Below are 18694 nucleotides of genomic sequence, written 5' to 3' on the forward strand. Positions count from 1 at the left end.
TTTTTCTTTTTTTCTTCTTCCTTTTTTAGTCGCTCTACTCGACCAGGGTTAGCGAGGTCGACCTCGTTTGGCCAAGGTGAGGCTCGCCCACCCTGGCGATGCCTCTCCATCGCAAGCTGAGATGATGCGGGCGAGATTAAGCTTACCTAGCCATGGCAAGGGTACCTCATTGACTTTAGTCTTTGGCTGTGCAACAACCAACTAGAGGAAAAAGGAAAGAAAAAAAAACAAAAACAAAAAATAAAAATATATATATATATTAAAAAGTTACTTTCTCAACGATGTTTTGCAAAAATTGATCAAATTGACTCAACGAGCACAAATGCAAAATGATTAAAACTAAATTGACATAATTATAATAAGTTGAAGACCGTTTTGATAATTGTTTCAGATAAAATTCAACGGTGATTTATGTCATTTCCTCAAATTATTTTGGATATTACTGAGCATTGAGCTTATCGAGGAGCAACATGTCGGGCGTAATGCTAAAGACCAACCAGGCTGTACTGCCACTCTTCATTTATGATGATGGCCGTAACTCGAGACAAATGAAATCTGTCTTACAAACAACAAAGCCCTCACTGCCAATGGATGAGCAGGAGCTATACAAGAAGTCAACTCCAGAAACAACAACATACCACAGTTCTGACAAGTGGAATCAAGGTACTAAATATATACAGCATAAATACAATATAAATCACAGCATTCAGGATTACAGAAGGAAAAAGTGAACAGACAAGTTTATGTATCATGCAACCGTTTTATCCTCAAACCAACAGAATTTTTTAGCAAAAGCTATACACATAATTTCAGCAACAATGAATGATAAAATAAAGGCTTTTCTCTCGCCGTCTCTGCAACTCGAATGATGAAAAAGAAAATGAACACCGGCCATCAAATCTGTGCTAAGCAACCGTGGATACTTTCTTGTTGTTTGCTTCCTCAGATTTACTTTCTGAAAGCAGACTGGTAGGTTTTCCAGCCGCTGGATAAGACAATCTCCTTGCCTTTGTAGTTGCCTTTCCATTGGAGGACGGAGGAGGTTTGGGTGAAGTTACGGCCTTTGGTGTTTGCTGGTTCAAGCTTTTAGCGACATTACTTCCCTGCTTGTTAAGTGGTTTCTTCGGGCTAATGGTCTGAACGGGTACTCGGCTTTCCCATGGGCGAGCAGCGATCCATCGCTCCATCCAGCTCCAACCCCAACCTGCTTTTCCGAGTTCATAGTTCTTCAAGCCATTGGTATTAGAGTCGGCCCTCCACTGTGAATCATCAATTCATAAAATGTGAGGACAACAGGAATCGTATTCAGAAACTATAACCACCTCTGATATGTGAGCTGGCAAGATAAACACCTTAGCAGTATCATCTAAGAACCAAATCCTTCAGCGAATTTCTTTTTTTCTTTACAATTTATTTCCTTTTCCTTGAGAAGACAGGAATTATATTGCATTGCAGAACACAGCCATGAGACCCGAAAAAACTAAAACAATACTAGTTAACAACAAACCATGCCTTATCCCACTATATGGTGAATCTTATCATGGCATTGTGCTTGGTCCTAAATAGAGCCTTAAAAAAATAAATCTTCACGTATGTTATGTGATCTCCCTCACCTGATGGTTAAATGCATATGCCATGCTTCGTTCCCGTTTAACTGCTGCTTCTTCTCTCTGGTGTATCCTTGCAAGAATTTCTTCCATGGTTTCAGAGCCACCGCACCAATCGACCTGTCAGGCATGTAATGATGTAGTTGTAAGAGAATGCCAGGTGGTGTCATTTCAAACACATTACACATTCTTGCAGAACATGGATATATAACTATAAAGCCACAATGGCCACTGGAGAATATGCAACTTATTTCAATGACTAAAATTTGAAGCAGAAGGCTTCAACGACTACAATCCATAATCACATGCTGCAGTTGCCTTTTACGCTACAGACACAGAAAGTATGACTCGACAAGAATCCTTAATCTGGAGCTTTTATGCATAGAACAGGACCATTCTCCCAGCTGGGTTTGATATGCTGCAGGGGGCCATTGATCCCTTCCTTAATCAGTTTTCGATGTCCAAAAAGTTTTGATATGGCTGATGAAATTTACCTCAAGATCGTGGAGTTTAGCCTCAAGTTTCATCTGGTTCTCCAATTTCTTCTGTTTTATCCGCCCTTCTGTCACCATACAGAGACGGCGCTCTCTAACCTGAGACTGTATTTTGCTCCAGGAATGAAGATACCCCAATGTGGTCGTTGCTTGCTTTTTGACCGAAAAGTTTTGTGTCAGAATCTGCAATCTTACGATTCCTTTCAAACGTCGTAACATTTTCCGTGCCTAGAGCAGGATGAGAACAATTCTGTCAAATAAATGATAAAAACGCATCTTCCAAAGAGTTAAGCAAGACAATCACTGAGGACCAGATATAATGGGAAAATTTACATCTTAGGTACCATATAAGTTGTGCCAATGATGATTCAATAATAGCACAATTGAACAGCAAAATTGCCAGCTCAAAGTGAAAGTGAAAACAAATATCTATAGGACATGCTGACACAGATGCAGGACATCTTCACAAGATGCTGTATTTAGCTAGTAGCTATCTAGCCATGGAAAGTTTTAAAAGATGACCAATCAACAGGATGAACCTAAAGGCAAACCATAATTGAATGAAGCATTTGGTGAATGTGGTACCATATATGCCCGGAATGCTGTTTGAATTCGTAGTGCAGCTCTATTCTCAAGGGACATGCCAAGAGAACTTTTTCCAGCAGTAGCACCATTTTCCAAAGTTGTAGACTCTTTATTTGAGTGGGTCTTCCACTTGAAGGAATTTGACTTCCCAGGAGATGAAGATGCCTGTTTTCCGGGCTGAAAGCATAACATCAAGCAGCAATGCAACGTCAAAAGTATGAAAGGCACAACTAAATTTAACCCTATTATCACATATTTGCTCCCTAAGTAACAGAAGTAGAGATTTCTTTAAAATCATAACCAGCTTCCAACTTTTACTCCAATTATAATTTTCCAATGGTTTGATATAGACAACAGAAAGAAAGAATTCACTTAAGACTTCATGATCTTGGTAAGCGCTAAAGTAGAAATTTATTTGAATGTTCTACTCTGTGTCCATTGAATAGTTCATATTAGAAGCCTTTTCAGATGGTGACCTGAGAAGCACCGAACACAGCAGAAGCTCATTAACACTACCAAACACTTATCAAGCAACTAGCCATTACTTCCGGAAGCTGGCACCAATCATGGCAAGTTTCTTATCACAGCGAATCTAATGGGAAAGTAGAGATGACACAACAGATTTTATACAAGGAAGAACAATAAGATTTCAAAGGATAGAAATTTAATAACGAGCAGGAGAAAAGGCAGAACATTTTCAGAAAGCAGATTATTTCATCAAATGACTAATGTGTTCAAAGGGTCACTGTAAAAAGCATTACCAGGAAACGAAAAACTATCCATGAGATAAAGCCCAATCATGAATAGTTCCCATATGCATATAAACCCTTTACGTCATTAGAAACGTTTGCGCAAAATTCGCACAGTTTCAGGAAAACAACTCCAGCAGAGATGTTTCATGATTAGCTAATAACCAGAGAACATGCAATTTATACAGGTAGAATTTAGAGCTGAAAGATCTTTAGACAAGCTTGAAACAGTCTCATCATACCCAACTCAACTATGCTGGAAGCAAAAATGGTTGATCCATGCTTAATACAAATGCGACAGGACTAAGGAAAGAAAAAAAGTATCTGGACTGTTTTATACCTTCGACTGCTTCGAACCATTGTTCTTCACTCTCTTCAGGTTGATTATAGACTTGAACCAGTTCCCAGAACCCATATCTTTAAGTTAAATGCCTTTACCCGTGAAGAGCAATACCCTGTTTCACGAAAGATCAATGACATGAGTGTTGGCACAAAATACACCTTGGAAGATCGCACAATTATGAACCACACCGCCATATATTCAAATCTCTGATTTTTTTTCATCGACTCGAGAATGAAAAGTCATAAACATCATGATATCATCACAATCGATCTCAATAGCATCATATAACAACCCAAGATCCTATTTCTACACTTATAATTGTACGTAATCAGTGCTTTTCATTAAGAGAGCTACAATATAATGTCATTGTATCTCAATTAGGAACACGTAACCACCACCTCAATCAACCACTCTGTTAGACTGCTAATCTCAAACCATGTTGATCCAATTCCAAGAGAACAGCACTTGACATCTCATCAAATACGGACCACATGGAAAACATCAAAACGAAGCAGAACCCTCCATAATTCGAGCGAAATTGCAGAAACTCTAATCAGATTCCCAGATCAAGAAACCAAGCATTTGCTCCGCCAATTCCCCCTAGCCCAGATCCCAGTCTCCCCCCATCACCAAGAAACGCCTACCCCACATTAGATATTCAGGCGGAAAAACAGAATGGAACAGAACAAAAAGCAAAAGGGCATTACTTCTATGAACAATGATGACGTACCCACAGAAGCAGCAACAATGAGGTCCAGTCCAGCGACGACCTTTTTCTTCCTCTTCTTTTCACACAAATGGGTACTCGATGGTCTTGCCTAAAGACTCTGGTGGGGATAGCATTAGTAGTAAAGCACAAGAAAGCTCGAAGAAAAGGTCAGGCTGTCAAAGCAAAGAAGAGAGAGAGAGAGAGAGAGAGAATAAAAAGTGGGTGTGGAATGTGGATATGCAAAAGGTCCACCTCCAATTCTACCCAGAATTTCCTGTTCTTTACTTTAAAAAAATCATTCATTTAATCAGATGGGGTCGATGGAAGATGTTTGCATTCATCCATCTCATCCTTGAATGGAGCACCCTCTCTCTCTCTCTCTCTCTCCTCTCCTTGGTCCACCATTCTCGGCTCAATCAAAGTCTCAACCAACGAAATACAACTCACTCGAAAGGGGTCTTCAGTTTGGTGCGAGGCAGTGTTGTTGGGGTGAAGAAGTCAGCAAAAAACAAAGGAGTCGAACGAGTACAGCGACAGCAGAACAAACCAATGAGAGCCTGACGGTGATGGCCTGCCTTTCTAATTTGGTGTGGAAGAAAGTTCGGATTTTTATTCTTTATTTTTCGTTGAATTGTTTTGGATATTTTTAAGTGTTCTCAAGCTGTGCTACAGTACAAGCAGGAGCTGCAATGATTGGCATTGTGATATGATGATTGGGTTGGTGCAATTTTAAGAAAGGGAAAATAAAAGAATTCACATGAATTTCTAAATCTGGATTGCCTGCTCAAGCAGATATTTATTTCTCAAATGTAAACAGTTAGGGAGCTAATCAAGATGGAGTTTGCTGTCAAAATAGATCTTGTACCGGCATTTCGAAGTTAAATTCATGAGGAACTATCTTTAAGACTAAGCTTCCATATCCCGGGGTAATGTCAAAAATGTCATAACTCGCCTGCAAGATTTGATGAGAGATTCGCGAAACTGTGATGTCAATATCATAAATCATTTTCTTGCGAAACTGACCAAGAAATGAAATGATTTTTGAGAGATATTACTTTAAGAAAACATGTAGATGATCGCTTCTAAGAACGGAAAATCTCTAAAAATGAAGTAATGCATTCAATTACATGGAGGAGTAGTCTATATTTATATTATTAATGAAAAATAAATGTATTTCCTCCTTGCGAGTTGCTTAGAAAAATATAAGTTTAAAAATAGAAAAATGTTAAAAGGGGTCACAGGCATTTTCGAAGTTAAATTTACAAGGAACCATATTTAAATCTAAGTTTTCCTATCACAAAGAATGCCAAAAATGCTACAACTTACCAACAAGACTACCCAAGAGTCTATGAAAATCGTGATATCAATAATAGAGACCAGCTTTTTGCGAAACTTAATCAAGAAATGAAATAAATTTCAAGAAATGTTACTTAGAGAAAACACACAAATGATCATTGGTAAGAGAAAAAACTTTCAGAAAGAAAGTATGCATTCAATCACATAGAATATATCTTCATTTTTTTCTAATGAAAAATAAATGTATTTCCTCCTTACAAGACTCGGCAAGAGTTTGCAAAATCATGATATTAATATTAGACATCAATTTCTTGTGAAACTTGATAAAAAATAAAATGATTTTTCACAAATATAACTTTAAGAAAGTGCGCAAATTAGTACTTTTAAGAACAGAAAATCTCCAAAAACAAAGTATGCATTCAATTACATGGAGAAGTAGTGTATTGTCATTTTTCTAGTGAAAAATAAATGTATTTCCTCCTCGAAAGTTGCTAAGAGAAAAATAAAGTAAAGAGAGGAAAATGATAAAAATAAATAAATAAATAAAAGGTGGTCCCGGCGGGGCTCGAACCCGCGACCTTCGGCTCATAAGACCAACGCTCTAACCAACTGAGCTACGGGACCACGCCGCGGGGGATTTTCCTTGTTTTACTAATTTACTATAAATCAAACATTCTTTCTGTCCTACATTTTTGGGACAAAACACGCCAAGATTTTTCTCTTTCTTTTTCTTTTTTTGTTTGATCACATCCACTTCTTTTGCTGATTTTCGAAATAATTAATGGCCATACGTGACTTTCGACTTCGATTTGACAATTTGCAAGGGAAGAAATTATGTAGCTGAACCTGTTCTGGCGAAGACAAAAAAGGGAAGAATTAAAGGCTATAGTTGGGGTCGGTTCAACCGCCAAGCTCCCCATTATCAAAACATTAGATAATGGCAATAATTACTGAAATGATTTCATGGTAAGGAATATCAATAATTGTTATTGTTCTTATCATTATGCATTAGGAGCCTCCAGATATGGCCAGCACATTTTTAGCCAAATTTAGGTAGTGACGCTGCATGATCTGGACCCTGAGGCAGCATTCCAAGCCTGCTTTCATAATTAGGTCTATTTCGAGCAATGTTCCTATCATCATTATATTTCAACAGCTCCTGATTTAATCATGAAATTATTATCATTATTTCTAGCACCTCCGTTGCGTAATTCAATTAAAGATGTTTTTATGTGCCGAAGCCGCTGTAAGGTCCGTCTGCCTAGTGTTACCCACATAAATTGGGATCTTTGGTGGGATTATCCAATTATTATATTGGGTATTGGCCATTGATTTTATTTTTTTTTTTAATTACTGGAGGAAGATTTTCTAATCCAGACAAGATGACGGTTTTTTTCTCCCGAAAAATAACCTCGTGAGACTATTCTCCAACTAGATTCATGAGAGAACAATTTTTAAGATATGGACTCACGTCACAACACCATATATCAAAATAGGCATAGCAAGGAATATTTCACTAACTCCCCTCTTCTCTACGTGTATGATTCTCCTCGAGTGGTTATTCAACCCATCATCGATTCATCGCATAATCTCATCTACATGTTGCCTTTCGTCGAAATCCAAATTATGAAATGTTGGGCAGAAATGCGTTGCTGCTTTATTTTTCTTCTTGGGAAATGCAACTGCGTCTTAGATTCTTTTGCAAATGATATAATTAAGTCAATCGAGTTCTAAGTCTCTATGGCGATATAATTGACTACTAAAAACTTCATGGAAAGAGTTGCAGCCCAATCATAAAATATTTACTAAAAAGTAGAGCCGTTAAACGGGTGGGTAGGGTTGGGTTTGGGTCGAGTCATTAATGGTCTAACCCAAATTGACCCATTAACTCATTTATGACCTATTTATGCTTAATGTAAATTTTCGACCCAAACCCGGACCCATACTCAACCCATACCCGACCCGACCCAACTAATATTAATAAAATATTTTCATATTTAACAAATTTAGAAAAACTTATTCCTATTTTTTTTTAAATATTATATTATTAAAATACTTCCAAGCTTTTATATATATTATTTTTTTTAAATTGTATTGCTAAAATAATTTTATACAATACAAATTTAATGGACAATTTTTATAAATTTTAAAATAATTATTTAAAAAAATCGAAATTTAATTATTTTTAAAAAATTAAATTTTTAATTATTTTTATTTTATTTTTAAAATATAATTTTCTTTTTCTTTTTCTCTTTTCTCTTTTCTTTTTCCTTTTTCTTTTTCTCTTTTTCTTCTCCTTCTTCTTCTTCTTTGGCCGGTATGTCGGCCACGACGACGGCCAAGAACCGGCCACGGGCGAGCCTCGAGCTCACGGCGTCGGCGAGCTCGAGGCTCGCCGGATCCGGCGAGCTCGAGCTTGCCCGACTCCGGCGAGCTCGAGGCTCGCCCCGACGCCGGTGAGCTCGAGGCTCGAGCCTCGCCGGGCGTCGGCGAGGCCTCCGCCTTGCTAGATCCGGCGAGCTCGAGGCTCGCGGCCGGTCGCGGCCATCGCCGTGCCGGCGACCGGAAGGAGGAAGGAGAAAGAAAAAAAAAAAAAGATAAAAAGGAAGAAAAGAAAAGAGAAAATAAAAATAAAAAAATTATAATTTCGATTTTTATAAAGTTAAAGAGAGGGGGATTATAATGTTTTTGTTGAAAATGAGTTTTCAACCCAACCCATTTAAAAACCCACTTAAGACCCACCTATCTTAAACCTTTAATTGTGAAACCCATTTAACTATCTTTTGTTATAAACAAGTGACCCATTTTAACACCTCTACTAAAAAGTGCAATCTTAAGACCGACACAAAGAAAATTTGGGGTAGTCACATAATCATTTTAATATATTGTAATGGAAAGGACTTGATTGTATTCTATATTTGTCACTTTTTGATCAATTAAAAGAAAATTATTCAGCTATTATATTTTTTTTTTATCAATTTAGTTTTAAACCTTTCAATTTTGCTAGTTGGGTCATAAACTTTTTTTATCTTTTGTCGATTGAATTCATACTTCCAATTTTGGTTGGAAGTTGATGACATGGATATCGACCGTCCACTTGGCATGACCTGACAATGTTAACATAAACAATTTTTAATAATATTTTTTCAATTTTTATTTTTTTTCATTTCCTTTTCTTTTCTTTTCTTTCTCCATTTGTTTTGCTATAGTTGGCGAGGTTGGGCCCTCACCAGCCCCTAGCAAGGGCGGCGACACTCTCGCCTGGCCTCGTCTAGATCTAAGCGAGGCCATCACAACCTGCATCACTCCACACAATGGCTTTAGGGTTCGTCTTCTTCATTTGTAGCACTCCATCTAGCCATTGCCCAAATCTTCTTCTACTCCTTCGTCTTCTTCTTCAAAAATTCTCTGCAAAACCTCTAGGGTTTCCGAGAGCTTCAACCTTGTTGTGACCTTGAACTTGTTTTGATTTCCATGTTGAATTCTCGATTCATCTGTGAAACCTAGGGTTTTCTTTTTTTGTTTACTCGGCCACCACAAAGCTAGAGCTTGAGCTTGAGTGGCCATGGCAGCTACAAGCTCAAGATCTAACAATCATAGCTGAGAGTTGAGCTTGTGTAGCCATTATATGGCCACCTATGCCTGTGGCCGATGAGGCCGTGGGGAGGCTGGGCTCCCCTAGATCTAGGTGAATGTTGCACAACCCTCACCCTCAGCCCGTGAGGTTCCGGCGGTCCTCGCCGTTGGCTGGCGAGAATTCAAAAAGAAAAAGAGAGAGAGAGAGAGAAAGGAAGGAAAAAAAAAAATGAAAAAAATATTAAAATATTATTTAAAGATTTATGATTAAATTGGTAGAAATGCAATAGGTTTAAGGATTTTTTTGACAATTTCCATCAATTAAAGGCAACTAAATCCTACTTTCTCACTACAAGGTCGATCAAAACCGATAGATCTTTAGGTTTGTTGTCCTAGGGTTGACCAAAGATAATAGAGTCATAAGTTTGTCGCCTTAGGCCACTGCCAAGAGGCGATGAAACACCAATTTTGTCACCTTAAGTAAGGGTGTGCAACCAAACTAGTTATACTAAAAAATTGGATTGGATTGCCTGAAAAATAGGTTCGAGAATCGGTTCCTATTGGAATTGGTGTGGGAACAAGTTCATAGTGAATACCCACCTGAGAACTAGACTAGACTATCTTGTTTTGAAACCAGTTTCAGAATTGGTTTTATAAGTTAAAAAACCAAAATCCTAATTTTTTTCCCTAAATTCTAACCTTAGCACTTTTTCATTTTTTGTCTTTCCTCAAAACTCCTCTTCCCCTAAATATTTATGGATGATTGGGGAATGAAGATTTATATTTTATGTTTTATTTATGTGTTTGAACTTTATATCATTTATAAACTGTACGCGACTATGTATTCATATTATGGATTGTTGTTTTTGTGGATTAAGATTTCTATTGTTCATCTTTTACTTTGAATCATATCATTACTCATGACCTAATATGATTTTGCTGTTAAAAAATGAGCAAAAAAATAAAATAGGTTTTCGGGTAGACCCTGGAACCAGACCCGAAAAATAGGGTAGGTTCTATAATCGGTTCCAAGCAAATAAGGTAGATTCCAAGGTCCAAAAACTATGAACCAATTATAATAGGGTAAGTTCCAAGTTCTAGCTTTAAAACCTATCCACCTTAAACCCAATCATCCCCTAATCTTAAATTGTGTTTGGTAGTTCAGATTTGAGCCTGGATATGATAACAAAATATTCGATCCAATATTTGTCAATGTTCTCTGGATTGGATAAATCGGATATACTTGAATAAAAAAATCTGAGCTAGGGGGTGGGATAGACCTGGATTAGATAAAAAAAGTTTTTAAAAAATAACAGTTTCCTTTCAACGATGGAGTGATGGAGTCTGGCTTCGCCAACCATCGCGCAAGGATCACCACCACAACAACCTATCACTCCTGACCACCGCGCAAGACCACCGCCACAACAACCTATCTCTCCCGACCACTGTACAATCATCATCATCTCTGACCAACACCGATTGTCATCGCTGTCCAACCGATTGTCCTCCGACGACTATCGAACCAAATTGGCTATGGATGATGAATGACCGAAATCGATAGATCGACCTGAAAAATCATCTTTGAAAAAGAAGAACAAGAAAAAGGCAAAACGCATGAAGTTTTGGGCATTTGTATTCTGACCAACACCGATTGTCATCGCTGTCCAACCGATTGTCCTCCGACGACTATCGAACCAAATTGGCTATGGATGATGAATGGCCGAAATCGATAGATCGACCTGAAAGTCATCTTTGAAAAAGAAGAACAAGAAAAAGGCAAAACGCGTGAAGTTTTGGACATTTGAATGTTGGTCCTAAATGGTGGTCACTTGATTTTGCTGCGATGCTTCGGCGTCTGATCCTGTCCTCTACTCAGATCTAAGACTTTGCGCTGACAATCTGAAGATTTCATGGAAAAGGAGGAGGAGGAGCTTTGGCGAAAATGGCGATCTTTTAAAGTGGTGCAATTCTCGGCCTTGCGAAATTACGTCAACAAGATGCTACCCTAGGTTTGGAAAGTTTCACCTTTGGGAGCAAGTGAGATATCAAAACATTTTGAATCTTATCTTATATCGCACCAAATATGGGAAAGGATTTTTGAAATTTGAAGGATATTTGAAGGATTTCTAATCCCACCTTATCCTATCTTATCTTAATCCAAATCCAGACAACCAAATACCATACTAAAGACAAGGATATACTACTTTTTGTTGTCTTAGGATTTATCCAATGGGGAACCAAAATTGATTTTGTATCTTTAGGTCTACCTAAGATGACAAAATTTTATATTTTCACTGCAGATTTGAAAGTTTTCCCACTCGATAGCGACAAATGTTGAATTTTGTCACTTGGATGTGAACCTTAGGTGACAAAACCATGATTTTGTCACATCAAAACTCACTCAAGGAGACAAATTTCACGTTTGTGGCACGAAATTCAAAACTTAATGCTGTGAAACTTCGATTTTGTCATCTTAGGATATGATCAAATCGCCTTTGGTGGACCAAAGGCGACGAAAACTATATTTTGCCGCTTTTAGGTAACCTAAAGGCGACAAAAATGTTTGGTCGCAAAAATGTTGTCGCCTTAAGGTATTTTTCATCTAGTCTACCTTAGTGGCACTCTTCGTTCTGCTGAACCAACTCCAACTAAGAGTTGGCCCTTTACCAACGACGACGAAATTGCACAACACAAAATGCTGCCGTGGACATGGACAGTTTATATAATAAATTCTTCTAGCAGGTACCATCCACATGTCATCCATGTAAAAACAATCCCCTCCTCCTTCACACGTACCTATCTCGAAATAAGTCCATTGCCTCACTTAGGATGTATTTATTTTTCAGAAAATGAATAATTTGGATATCATATTTCTAAATATGATTTTTTTTATTGTTTGAAATAATTAGCCGATGAAATTTTTGTCGATTTTTATACACCAACGATGTGGATGCCTTAAATTCACAAAATTCCTTTGATTAAAACATCTTGTTAACCAATCCAAACGGGATGAACAAGTTACATATTCGAATCAAAATCACAAAAGACAATGCCGTCTTGAAATCAATCTCCTCTTCACTAATGTTTCCGTCTCTCTTCTGTATATATAAATCCGATTCGATCTGCGTATCGTAGAAATCGTTCTTGCTGTATATCACTTCTTGACACGACGGAATGTGGCCCTAAGACCAGCCTAAAACACTCGTGAGGATATAAAGAAGCAGAAGAGATAAAGGGTAGAGAGCATACGAAAGAATACACGTCCAGAGCTGGAACTTGGTGCAGAAGCTTGTGATGAACCCCATCAAAGTGCAGATCAGAAGCACGACCAGAACCTCGGCCGGGACGTCCCAGGCTATGTCCTTGATGTACACGAGGGCCAAGAACGTGGCTAATCCCATCACGTTATTCATGAACACCCCGTTGTAAACCTGCGATGCGAAAAAATCGAATTCTTACAACCCAATTCTCGTGAAAATGCAGAAAGATCTGTTAGCAAAAGCTTATACTGTGATTATACAGAACTAAAGTTGTCGTCAATATGAATGCGGAAGCTAAAGGATTTTGCAATTGAGATGGGTCTGCGCATATAGGATTATCCTCATTTGACCCTTCAAGAATCATAAAGTTGATTAATGGCATGATGATCAATGAATTCTTCAAAATAGAGAGGTTCGACATTCTTAAATTTGCTTCCAGCATTAGAACTGTACCTGCCACTCGCTAAAATCTATCTCTGTCAATGATTTCCTTCATTGAACTGCAAATTAGGGCTTGTGGGTATTATAAAAACGACTTATTGGCTGCTCAAAATCAGGCAATACTGATTTAGTTCTTGAGCCTATGAAGGTAAACTCGTTCTAGAATTACTTCGATGACATAACCTGGGGATTCATAGGATAGACAATTAGATTTTAGAGAGCTCTTGACATCTCCGGCCTCGATGTACACAAAAGACAAGAACATGAAGGAAGGAGAAGTACATGTGCTTATATATTCACCTCAGTTAACGCCCCGGAAATGTCCCTTTTGGTCTTCTTCTTCACTGAAATAACGGCTGCGAGCACTTGACGGTAGCTTGTGGCCAAGGGAATCAACACGTAAGAGATGAAGAATGGGCGAATCCCCGCAGCGCGCCCGAATTCTTCGAAGCTGTCCCCGAGGGGTCCTGCGAGCAGAACTGTTATGCCGGATCCTACGATTATCAGGAAACCAGCTTTTGTATAGTTCCACCACACGTCAAATCGACCTGTGGACTTGCTTGTTTTATAACGAGGCAATAACAAGCTCTCTTGCTCTGGTGTTGTTTCCTGCAGATTCATGGCACCAAGAAAGTGCTGAAAAGCAAAATAATCTCAGTAGGTGAGTAGGTCATGTTGATGATATACGGCGAACACATTAGTTAAACTAAATCAGTTGCTAGTTTCAGAACATTTGGACCTCTTCTCATGAATTTCCAAGCCCACTAGGCGACAAGATGATTGAAAATCTTTAGGGAGCATTTCATTTTGCCAACGAAACCCTAGAAACTAATAATTGAGCCAAAATGCACCTTCATTTGCACCTCATGATGTATCGCAAAATTTGCTACTGATACATATCTGAAATTCAGCATATGATTAGTGATGTAACTCAGTCATAAAACTAAGTGTTGTGTAAGACGACTAGGAATGCGTTTGTAGGTACTAAACATAAGTTTGAGAATGTAACTAGAGTTTTTGTGGATGGTTGCACCGAACCTGTGACTGGTTGCCAGCTGAGGATCGAGCTTGAGCAAGACTGTTTACAGGGAGCGTGTCCTCGTCCAACCATTCAGAAATTCCTTGCACAAATTCAGATTCACTTATAAATGCATCAATTGAAGAGTCGAATAGCTTCATCACAGAATCGGTGAAGTCGTCTGTGTTCAAACCGGCTTCCATGATCTGTATTCCCAGCATAAATGAGTACAGTTCGGTTTTTGGTACCCGTGAATCCTTGTTCTGGTCCATCTTTTGAAAGAGGCTGCATGTACAACCAACTGAACTTCTCCAAAAAGCAAACAATAATAACAAAAGAGGCAATAGGAATCTGAAAATCTTGATTAATTTGCACTGTGAATGAAAAATGAAGATAAATTACTCTTTTATACGAAGTACATTCGGCTTGCCATGGACGGTGAGAAGACTCTGCAGTATGCTCTCTCCTTCGTATAATCGCACTAGATATTCAAGTCTCTTCTTCTGAATCCATGGCTTAAAGACCTGCACCAAGATTTCGTATTTCATCATTAAAATTGCAGGAAACCATCAATGAACTCAGTAATTCTAGCAATTCCTAGATGATCAAGAAAGAAGATTAATTTTGCTAGAAACTTTAGTAGATCATCGAATTTCTTTTTGCCTTACCTGGTAAGTGCAATACGTGACGAGGAAGATGACCGTAACTATGAGACTGACCAAAATCACAATTCGTTTCCCAGCAGTAAAATTAACAATCTTCGCCGATTGAAGAATGAGGAATGGAATCATGGAAACGAACATGATTCTGGCAATGTATTTAGTCTCCGGGTCAGTTTCGACACCTGAACCTGCAAATCCAGAGGAGTAAAACATCCAAACTATCACGAATATGAAAGGAAAGAACCCCTTGTTCAAGGTATACGTTAGAAGGAGAGACAAGATTGATGGAGAGAACCTGTCAGACGGCATGGCTCTCTGGTGGGTTGTCGATCGGACGAAGAAGGCGAAGAGCTCGAAAAATCACAACTGCCAAAAGCAACAATGGAACCCCAAACTAGCGAGAGGCTGAAGATTGCCGATCCTGCAAGCATGGCCATTGCCATCGTCGCCACCGACTCAGTCTTGTCCGAGCTTGCTGATATTGCGTTAGCTACAAAGGAATTGAGATAATACAAGATCAAGAAGAAATAGAAGAAGGTGAAATTGCAAAGCTAGGTTAGGAAGATATTTAGTACACCAAAAATTAAGGAGAAATATGTTTGTGTTTACCATATGATTCAAATCTAGTCAAACGTTAAAGTCTTGTTGTGATGTCGCAATGAATGTACATTAGACTGGTCAAATAAGTGAGTCGGGTTTGATAAAAAATGATTCAACCCAAATCAACCCATTAAATCGTTATGACCCATTTTATGACCCATTTCAAACAATAAACATCTAGTGACACATACCCGAGACCCAACTTGTGTTGTTAAAACACTTACGTATATAACCAAATTTAAGAAAACCATTCCCAAACTAAGATGAAAACACTAAATGGGTGAATGGGTGAACAAATGAGAGCAAGAGAGAGTGAAGTGAATCATAGAGGTGGGTTGGGTCTAAGTAAGTGATAAATCTATTTAACATCCGTATTAAACCCGTTTATGACTCAAAGAGTTAGGTCTAAATCCATAAATATAATTAACCAATTTAAGAACCTAGCCCATTAAATATGAGTTGAAATGGCTCTATGGTCCATTTTGAAAGGTCTAATGTACATAAGCAAAAATATCTCAAATTTGCTGATTATTTTTGTTAACTGAGTGCATAAATGATGAATATTTTTAGACAAGAAATAGCCTCAAACTATATGACCTGTAGGCCCGCCCAAAAAAAAATGTGAGAACAGGCCACTTTAGATAATACTTTATACAATCCATCATTTTATAAACTGTACTGTAATTAGTCGCCCGCAAAAATTTTCACATGTTATGACTTTAATATCCCACGTGACGTCATAAATCATGGTGGAGCAATTACTTGAACTTTTCATATAAGCGAGTCTACGTGGTGACGCGATTTGCAAGAAGACGGTATTTAATAGTATTTTGATGTTTAAGTTATTGTTTTAGATAATTCTTTTTTGACACCCTGGTGATCTGTGGTACGAAAGAGACTTCTTATATTTTTTCCCCTCGAAATTATTTGTTTTAATATTGATCTTCTTCATTTGCGATCTGTGGAAGCTTCCAAGTTCGAAGGACCAAAGAATATTAATATAATTTAAGAGATTTTTATTACGTACTGAGATTGCATTAAATGCCCATCAGCAGAAGCTCCTTGGATCAAGTGTCACGTGAAGTGCACGAATGGTACAAACTTAAATGGAGATATTGTTATATTTCTAGGGTCAAAAGGTATAATAAAAAGATAATTTAAAAAAATTGAAAGTGGGTAGAAATGAAAACATTATTCTAATCTCCAAGCAACAGTTTGGTTACAATAACTTATAAATAGTATCGAGGCCTTATTTGAGTTGTTATGAAAAGTTGGGAAATTAGACCAAACAAATTAAAAGTTAAAAATTAGATTGAACATTTACAGATTGTTCAAAAATCACATTAAATAAATTAAAGTCTAAAATATGACATTACACATTGAATTAAATTTGGTGTCATTTTTCCCTATATCCAAATAATGTAGCTGTCACTCTCATATAGTAACAGCGCAAGAATATTCGCCCATTTTGTTTGGCACGCGATGGGGGACTAGAGAAAAAAGTCATGATATTGATGTTATATCTAGAAAACATAGATAGTGATTTTATGCGAGGAGAAAAAACATGAGAATTTGAGAAGCAATTTTATGTAATCGATGGAAAAAGGAATTAGTTTAGCAATAATTCAATTGATGAAAATAGTGTAATCGGAGAGAAATAACTCAATTGAAGATGATAGTGAATGGTGAGGGGAATCACGCGATCTATTTAATTTGTAACGTGGAATCAAAACAAATAAATTATTTCGTACCTGTGCTAAATTAATTTCTTTACATTTTTCCTTTTATTTTGGCCAATTTTCTCTTAAGAAAGTTAGCACTCGGCTAACCAGGCACATAAGTTACCTAGTTTCCTTGAGAGATTACGCGGTGGAGATAGCACTATTATTCTCCTAGTCGTAACGAGTAGTAACACTTCATATGTTAATCAATATAAAGCACAACATAACTTTTTCTAGATATATAAAAGGAGTTTATCACTTATCGGAAAAAAAAAATTGGTAAGAATAAAGTACGAATATGGTCAAACTTGAAGTACCAATTTCCATTATCAAACTATAAACAATATCTCTTTGGCTCCATAAAGAGGGAAAATGCAAACCGACGTATAGCATAAGTCATTAATACTCGCTTGAGGTTGGCGGAAGATCAAAGTAATAAGCACGTTCATCAATCCCAATGTCGAATTTATTGACTAGAGAATTAAATTAAGGGTAATAAATAGTGCCACGTGAATAGTCATAGTCGGTGCAAAAGCAAGCAATTGACATCCGATTACTTAATTTATTTACCCAATTTATCAAGGAGAAAATTTTTTATTAGAAGAATTGATGGATTTTGAGAATATTTTAAAAAATCAATTTTCTCACTTGAAATAATTAGTCGATGAAAATTATTTTCACCATTGATGGACATTTATGTCTAAAAATTTATGTGAATGATAAAAATATTTTTTATTAATTAATTTTTTAAGCGATATAAACGATAATTTTTTAGAAAATATTTTATAAATCATTCATTTTCCGCCAAATAAGTGAAACCTTGGTGATTTGTGACTATTTAATGCTTAATGCAAATTCAACTTTTTCCATGAATTTAATGACATAACTAAGTACCGAATAAATAATATTGGAAAGAGAAGGGTTTGTCTAACTGGAATAACGAGAAAATAAAATGAAATCAGAATTTCTTACCGAGCATTATGATGACTTGAGGGAAGGTTCCCAGCATTTGGAACAGAGAGGCACCGAAGATCCCAGTTCCGAACATGCGGAAGAAGAGCTCCGACCCCGAAGACACGTACTTGCCGGCGAGGGCGAGCAAGCATTCGTACACCGCCACGAGAAACAGCTCGCCCCACAGCTCGGTCGTGCACGGCAAGAACCCGTAAGTCGGCTCGCATGTCACGGTCGCCGCTGCTGCGAGATCCAGGGCCGAGGACGGCGCCCCATCGCTCCTGCCCGAGGTGTCCGGTATCAGGTCGAAGGTTCCTTTAACAGACCGGCTGTCTGCCAAAGCGGTCAGTATGGCCAGAATCACGAAGAACGCAAGCCTCATTGAGAGAGAGAGAGAGAGAGAGAGAGAGAGAGAGAGAGAGTTGTGTAACTTAGAAGGGGAAGGAAGGAGAAACTCAGAAGAGAGAAGGAAGGACGAGGGGTCACGAAGGTATATATGATTCAAGTCAGTAGGTGATGCACTAAAGTTCTGAAAAGAAGAATGTCGAGACAGAATATAACCGTATATTATAGTCTATGAAGAAGTCAAAAGGGTTATTTAATTCGGTCCTTAGAATGATACCCTTGAAAGGGTGTACCGCCTCATGAACTTGTCAGGGACAATGTGGTGATATGATAT

The 18694-nt window shown here is 37.8% G+C and overlaps 2 protein-coding genes and 1 non-coding gene across 6 annotated transcripts; all 3 read right to left on the reverse strand.

The window, feature by feature from the left end:
• Positions 1-560: 560 nt before the first annotated feature.
• LOC104444982 (protein IQ-DOMAIN 1) lies at positions 561-4848 on the reverse strand. Of its 4 annotated transcripts, none has more exons than XM_039313143.1 (6): positions 4486-4848; positions 3776-3890; positions 2687-2863; positions 2102-2329; positions 1614-1727; positions 561-1259 (listed from the first exon to the last, which is right to left on the reverse strand). In XM_039313143.1, the coding sequence occupies exons 2-6, from the start codon at positions 3848-3850 to the stop codon at positions 906-908; spliced, it is 948 nt and encodes a 315-aa protein (XP_039169077.1). In that variant the 5' UTR covers positions 3851-3890; positions 4486-4848; the 3' UTR covers positions 561-905. The 4 variants fall into 4 exon arrangements, with proteins under 4 accessions (XP_039169077.1, XP_010057060.2, XP_010057063.2 ...); XM_010058758.3 differs by having other exon boundaries at positions 4509-4847; XM_010058761.3 differs by lacking the exon at positions 4486-4848 and adding an exon at positions 4177-4421.
• A 1485-nt stretch (positions 4849-6333) lies between these two features.
• Positions 6334-6407, reverse strand: TRNAI-UAU. The gene has a single exon. It is a non-coding gene; the product is annotated as a tRNA-Ile (tRNA).
• A 6134-nt stretch (positions 6408-12541) lies between these two features.
• LOC104446874 (sodium/calcium exchanger NCL2) lies at positions 12542-18397 on the reverse strand. The gene is made up of 7 exons (XM_010060674.2): positions 18034-18397; positions 15036-15230; positions 14747-14928; positions 14481-14602; positions 14099-14363; positions 13361-13669; positions 12542-12790 (listed from the first exon to the last, which is right to left on the reverse strand). Exons 1-7 carry the CDS (start codon positions 18395-18397, stop codon positions 12542-12544), a joined length of 1686 nt encoding a protein of 561 aa, XP_010058976.2.
• Positions 18398-18694: the final 297 nt, after the last annotated feature.

The sequence above is a fragment of the Eucalyptus grandis genome, chromosome 5 (genome assembly GCF_016545825.1).
Source record: "Eucalyptus grandis isolate ANBG69807.140 chromosome 5, ASM1654582v1, whole genome shotgun sequence".
NCBI classification, from domain to species: Eukaryota; Viridiplantae; Streptophyta; class Magnoliopsida; order Myrtales; family Myrtaceae; genus Eucalyptus; species Eucalyptus grandis.

Bases quoted from the DNA above. Each gene is read 5' to 3' on its own strand.
- LOC104444982 (XM_039313143.1), bottom strand. From the start codon at position 3,850: ATGGGTTCTGGGAACTGGTTCAAGTCTATAATCAACCTGAAGAGAGTG. The intron at 2,864-3,775 runs GTATAAAACAGT...TTATGCTTTCAG, and splicing joins ATGGTTCGAAGCAGTCGAAG to CCCGGAAAACAGGCATCTTC. The intron at 1,260-1,613 runs GTGAGGGAGATC...GATGATTCACAG, and splicing joins CATATGCATTTAACCATCAG to TGGAGGGCCGACTCTAATAC.
- LOC104446874 (XM_010060674.2), bottom strand. From the start codon at position 18,397: ATGAGGCTTGCGTTCTTCGTGATTCTGGCCATACTGACCGCTTTGGCA. The intron at 14,929-15,035 runs GTTCTCTCCATC...CTGGATTTGCAG, and splicing joins AGAGCCATGCCGTCTGACAG to GTTCAGGTGTCGAAACTGAC. The intron at 13,670-14,098 runs GTTCGGTGCAAC...ATGAATCTGCAG, and splicing joins CAGCTGGCAACCAGTCACAG to GAAACAACACCAGAGCAAGA.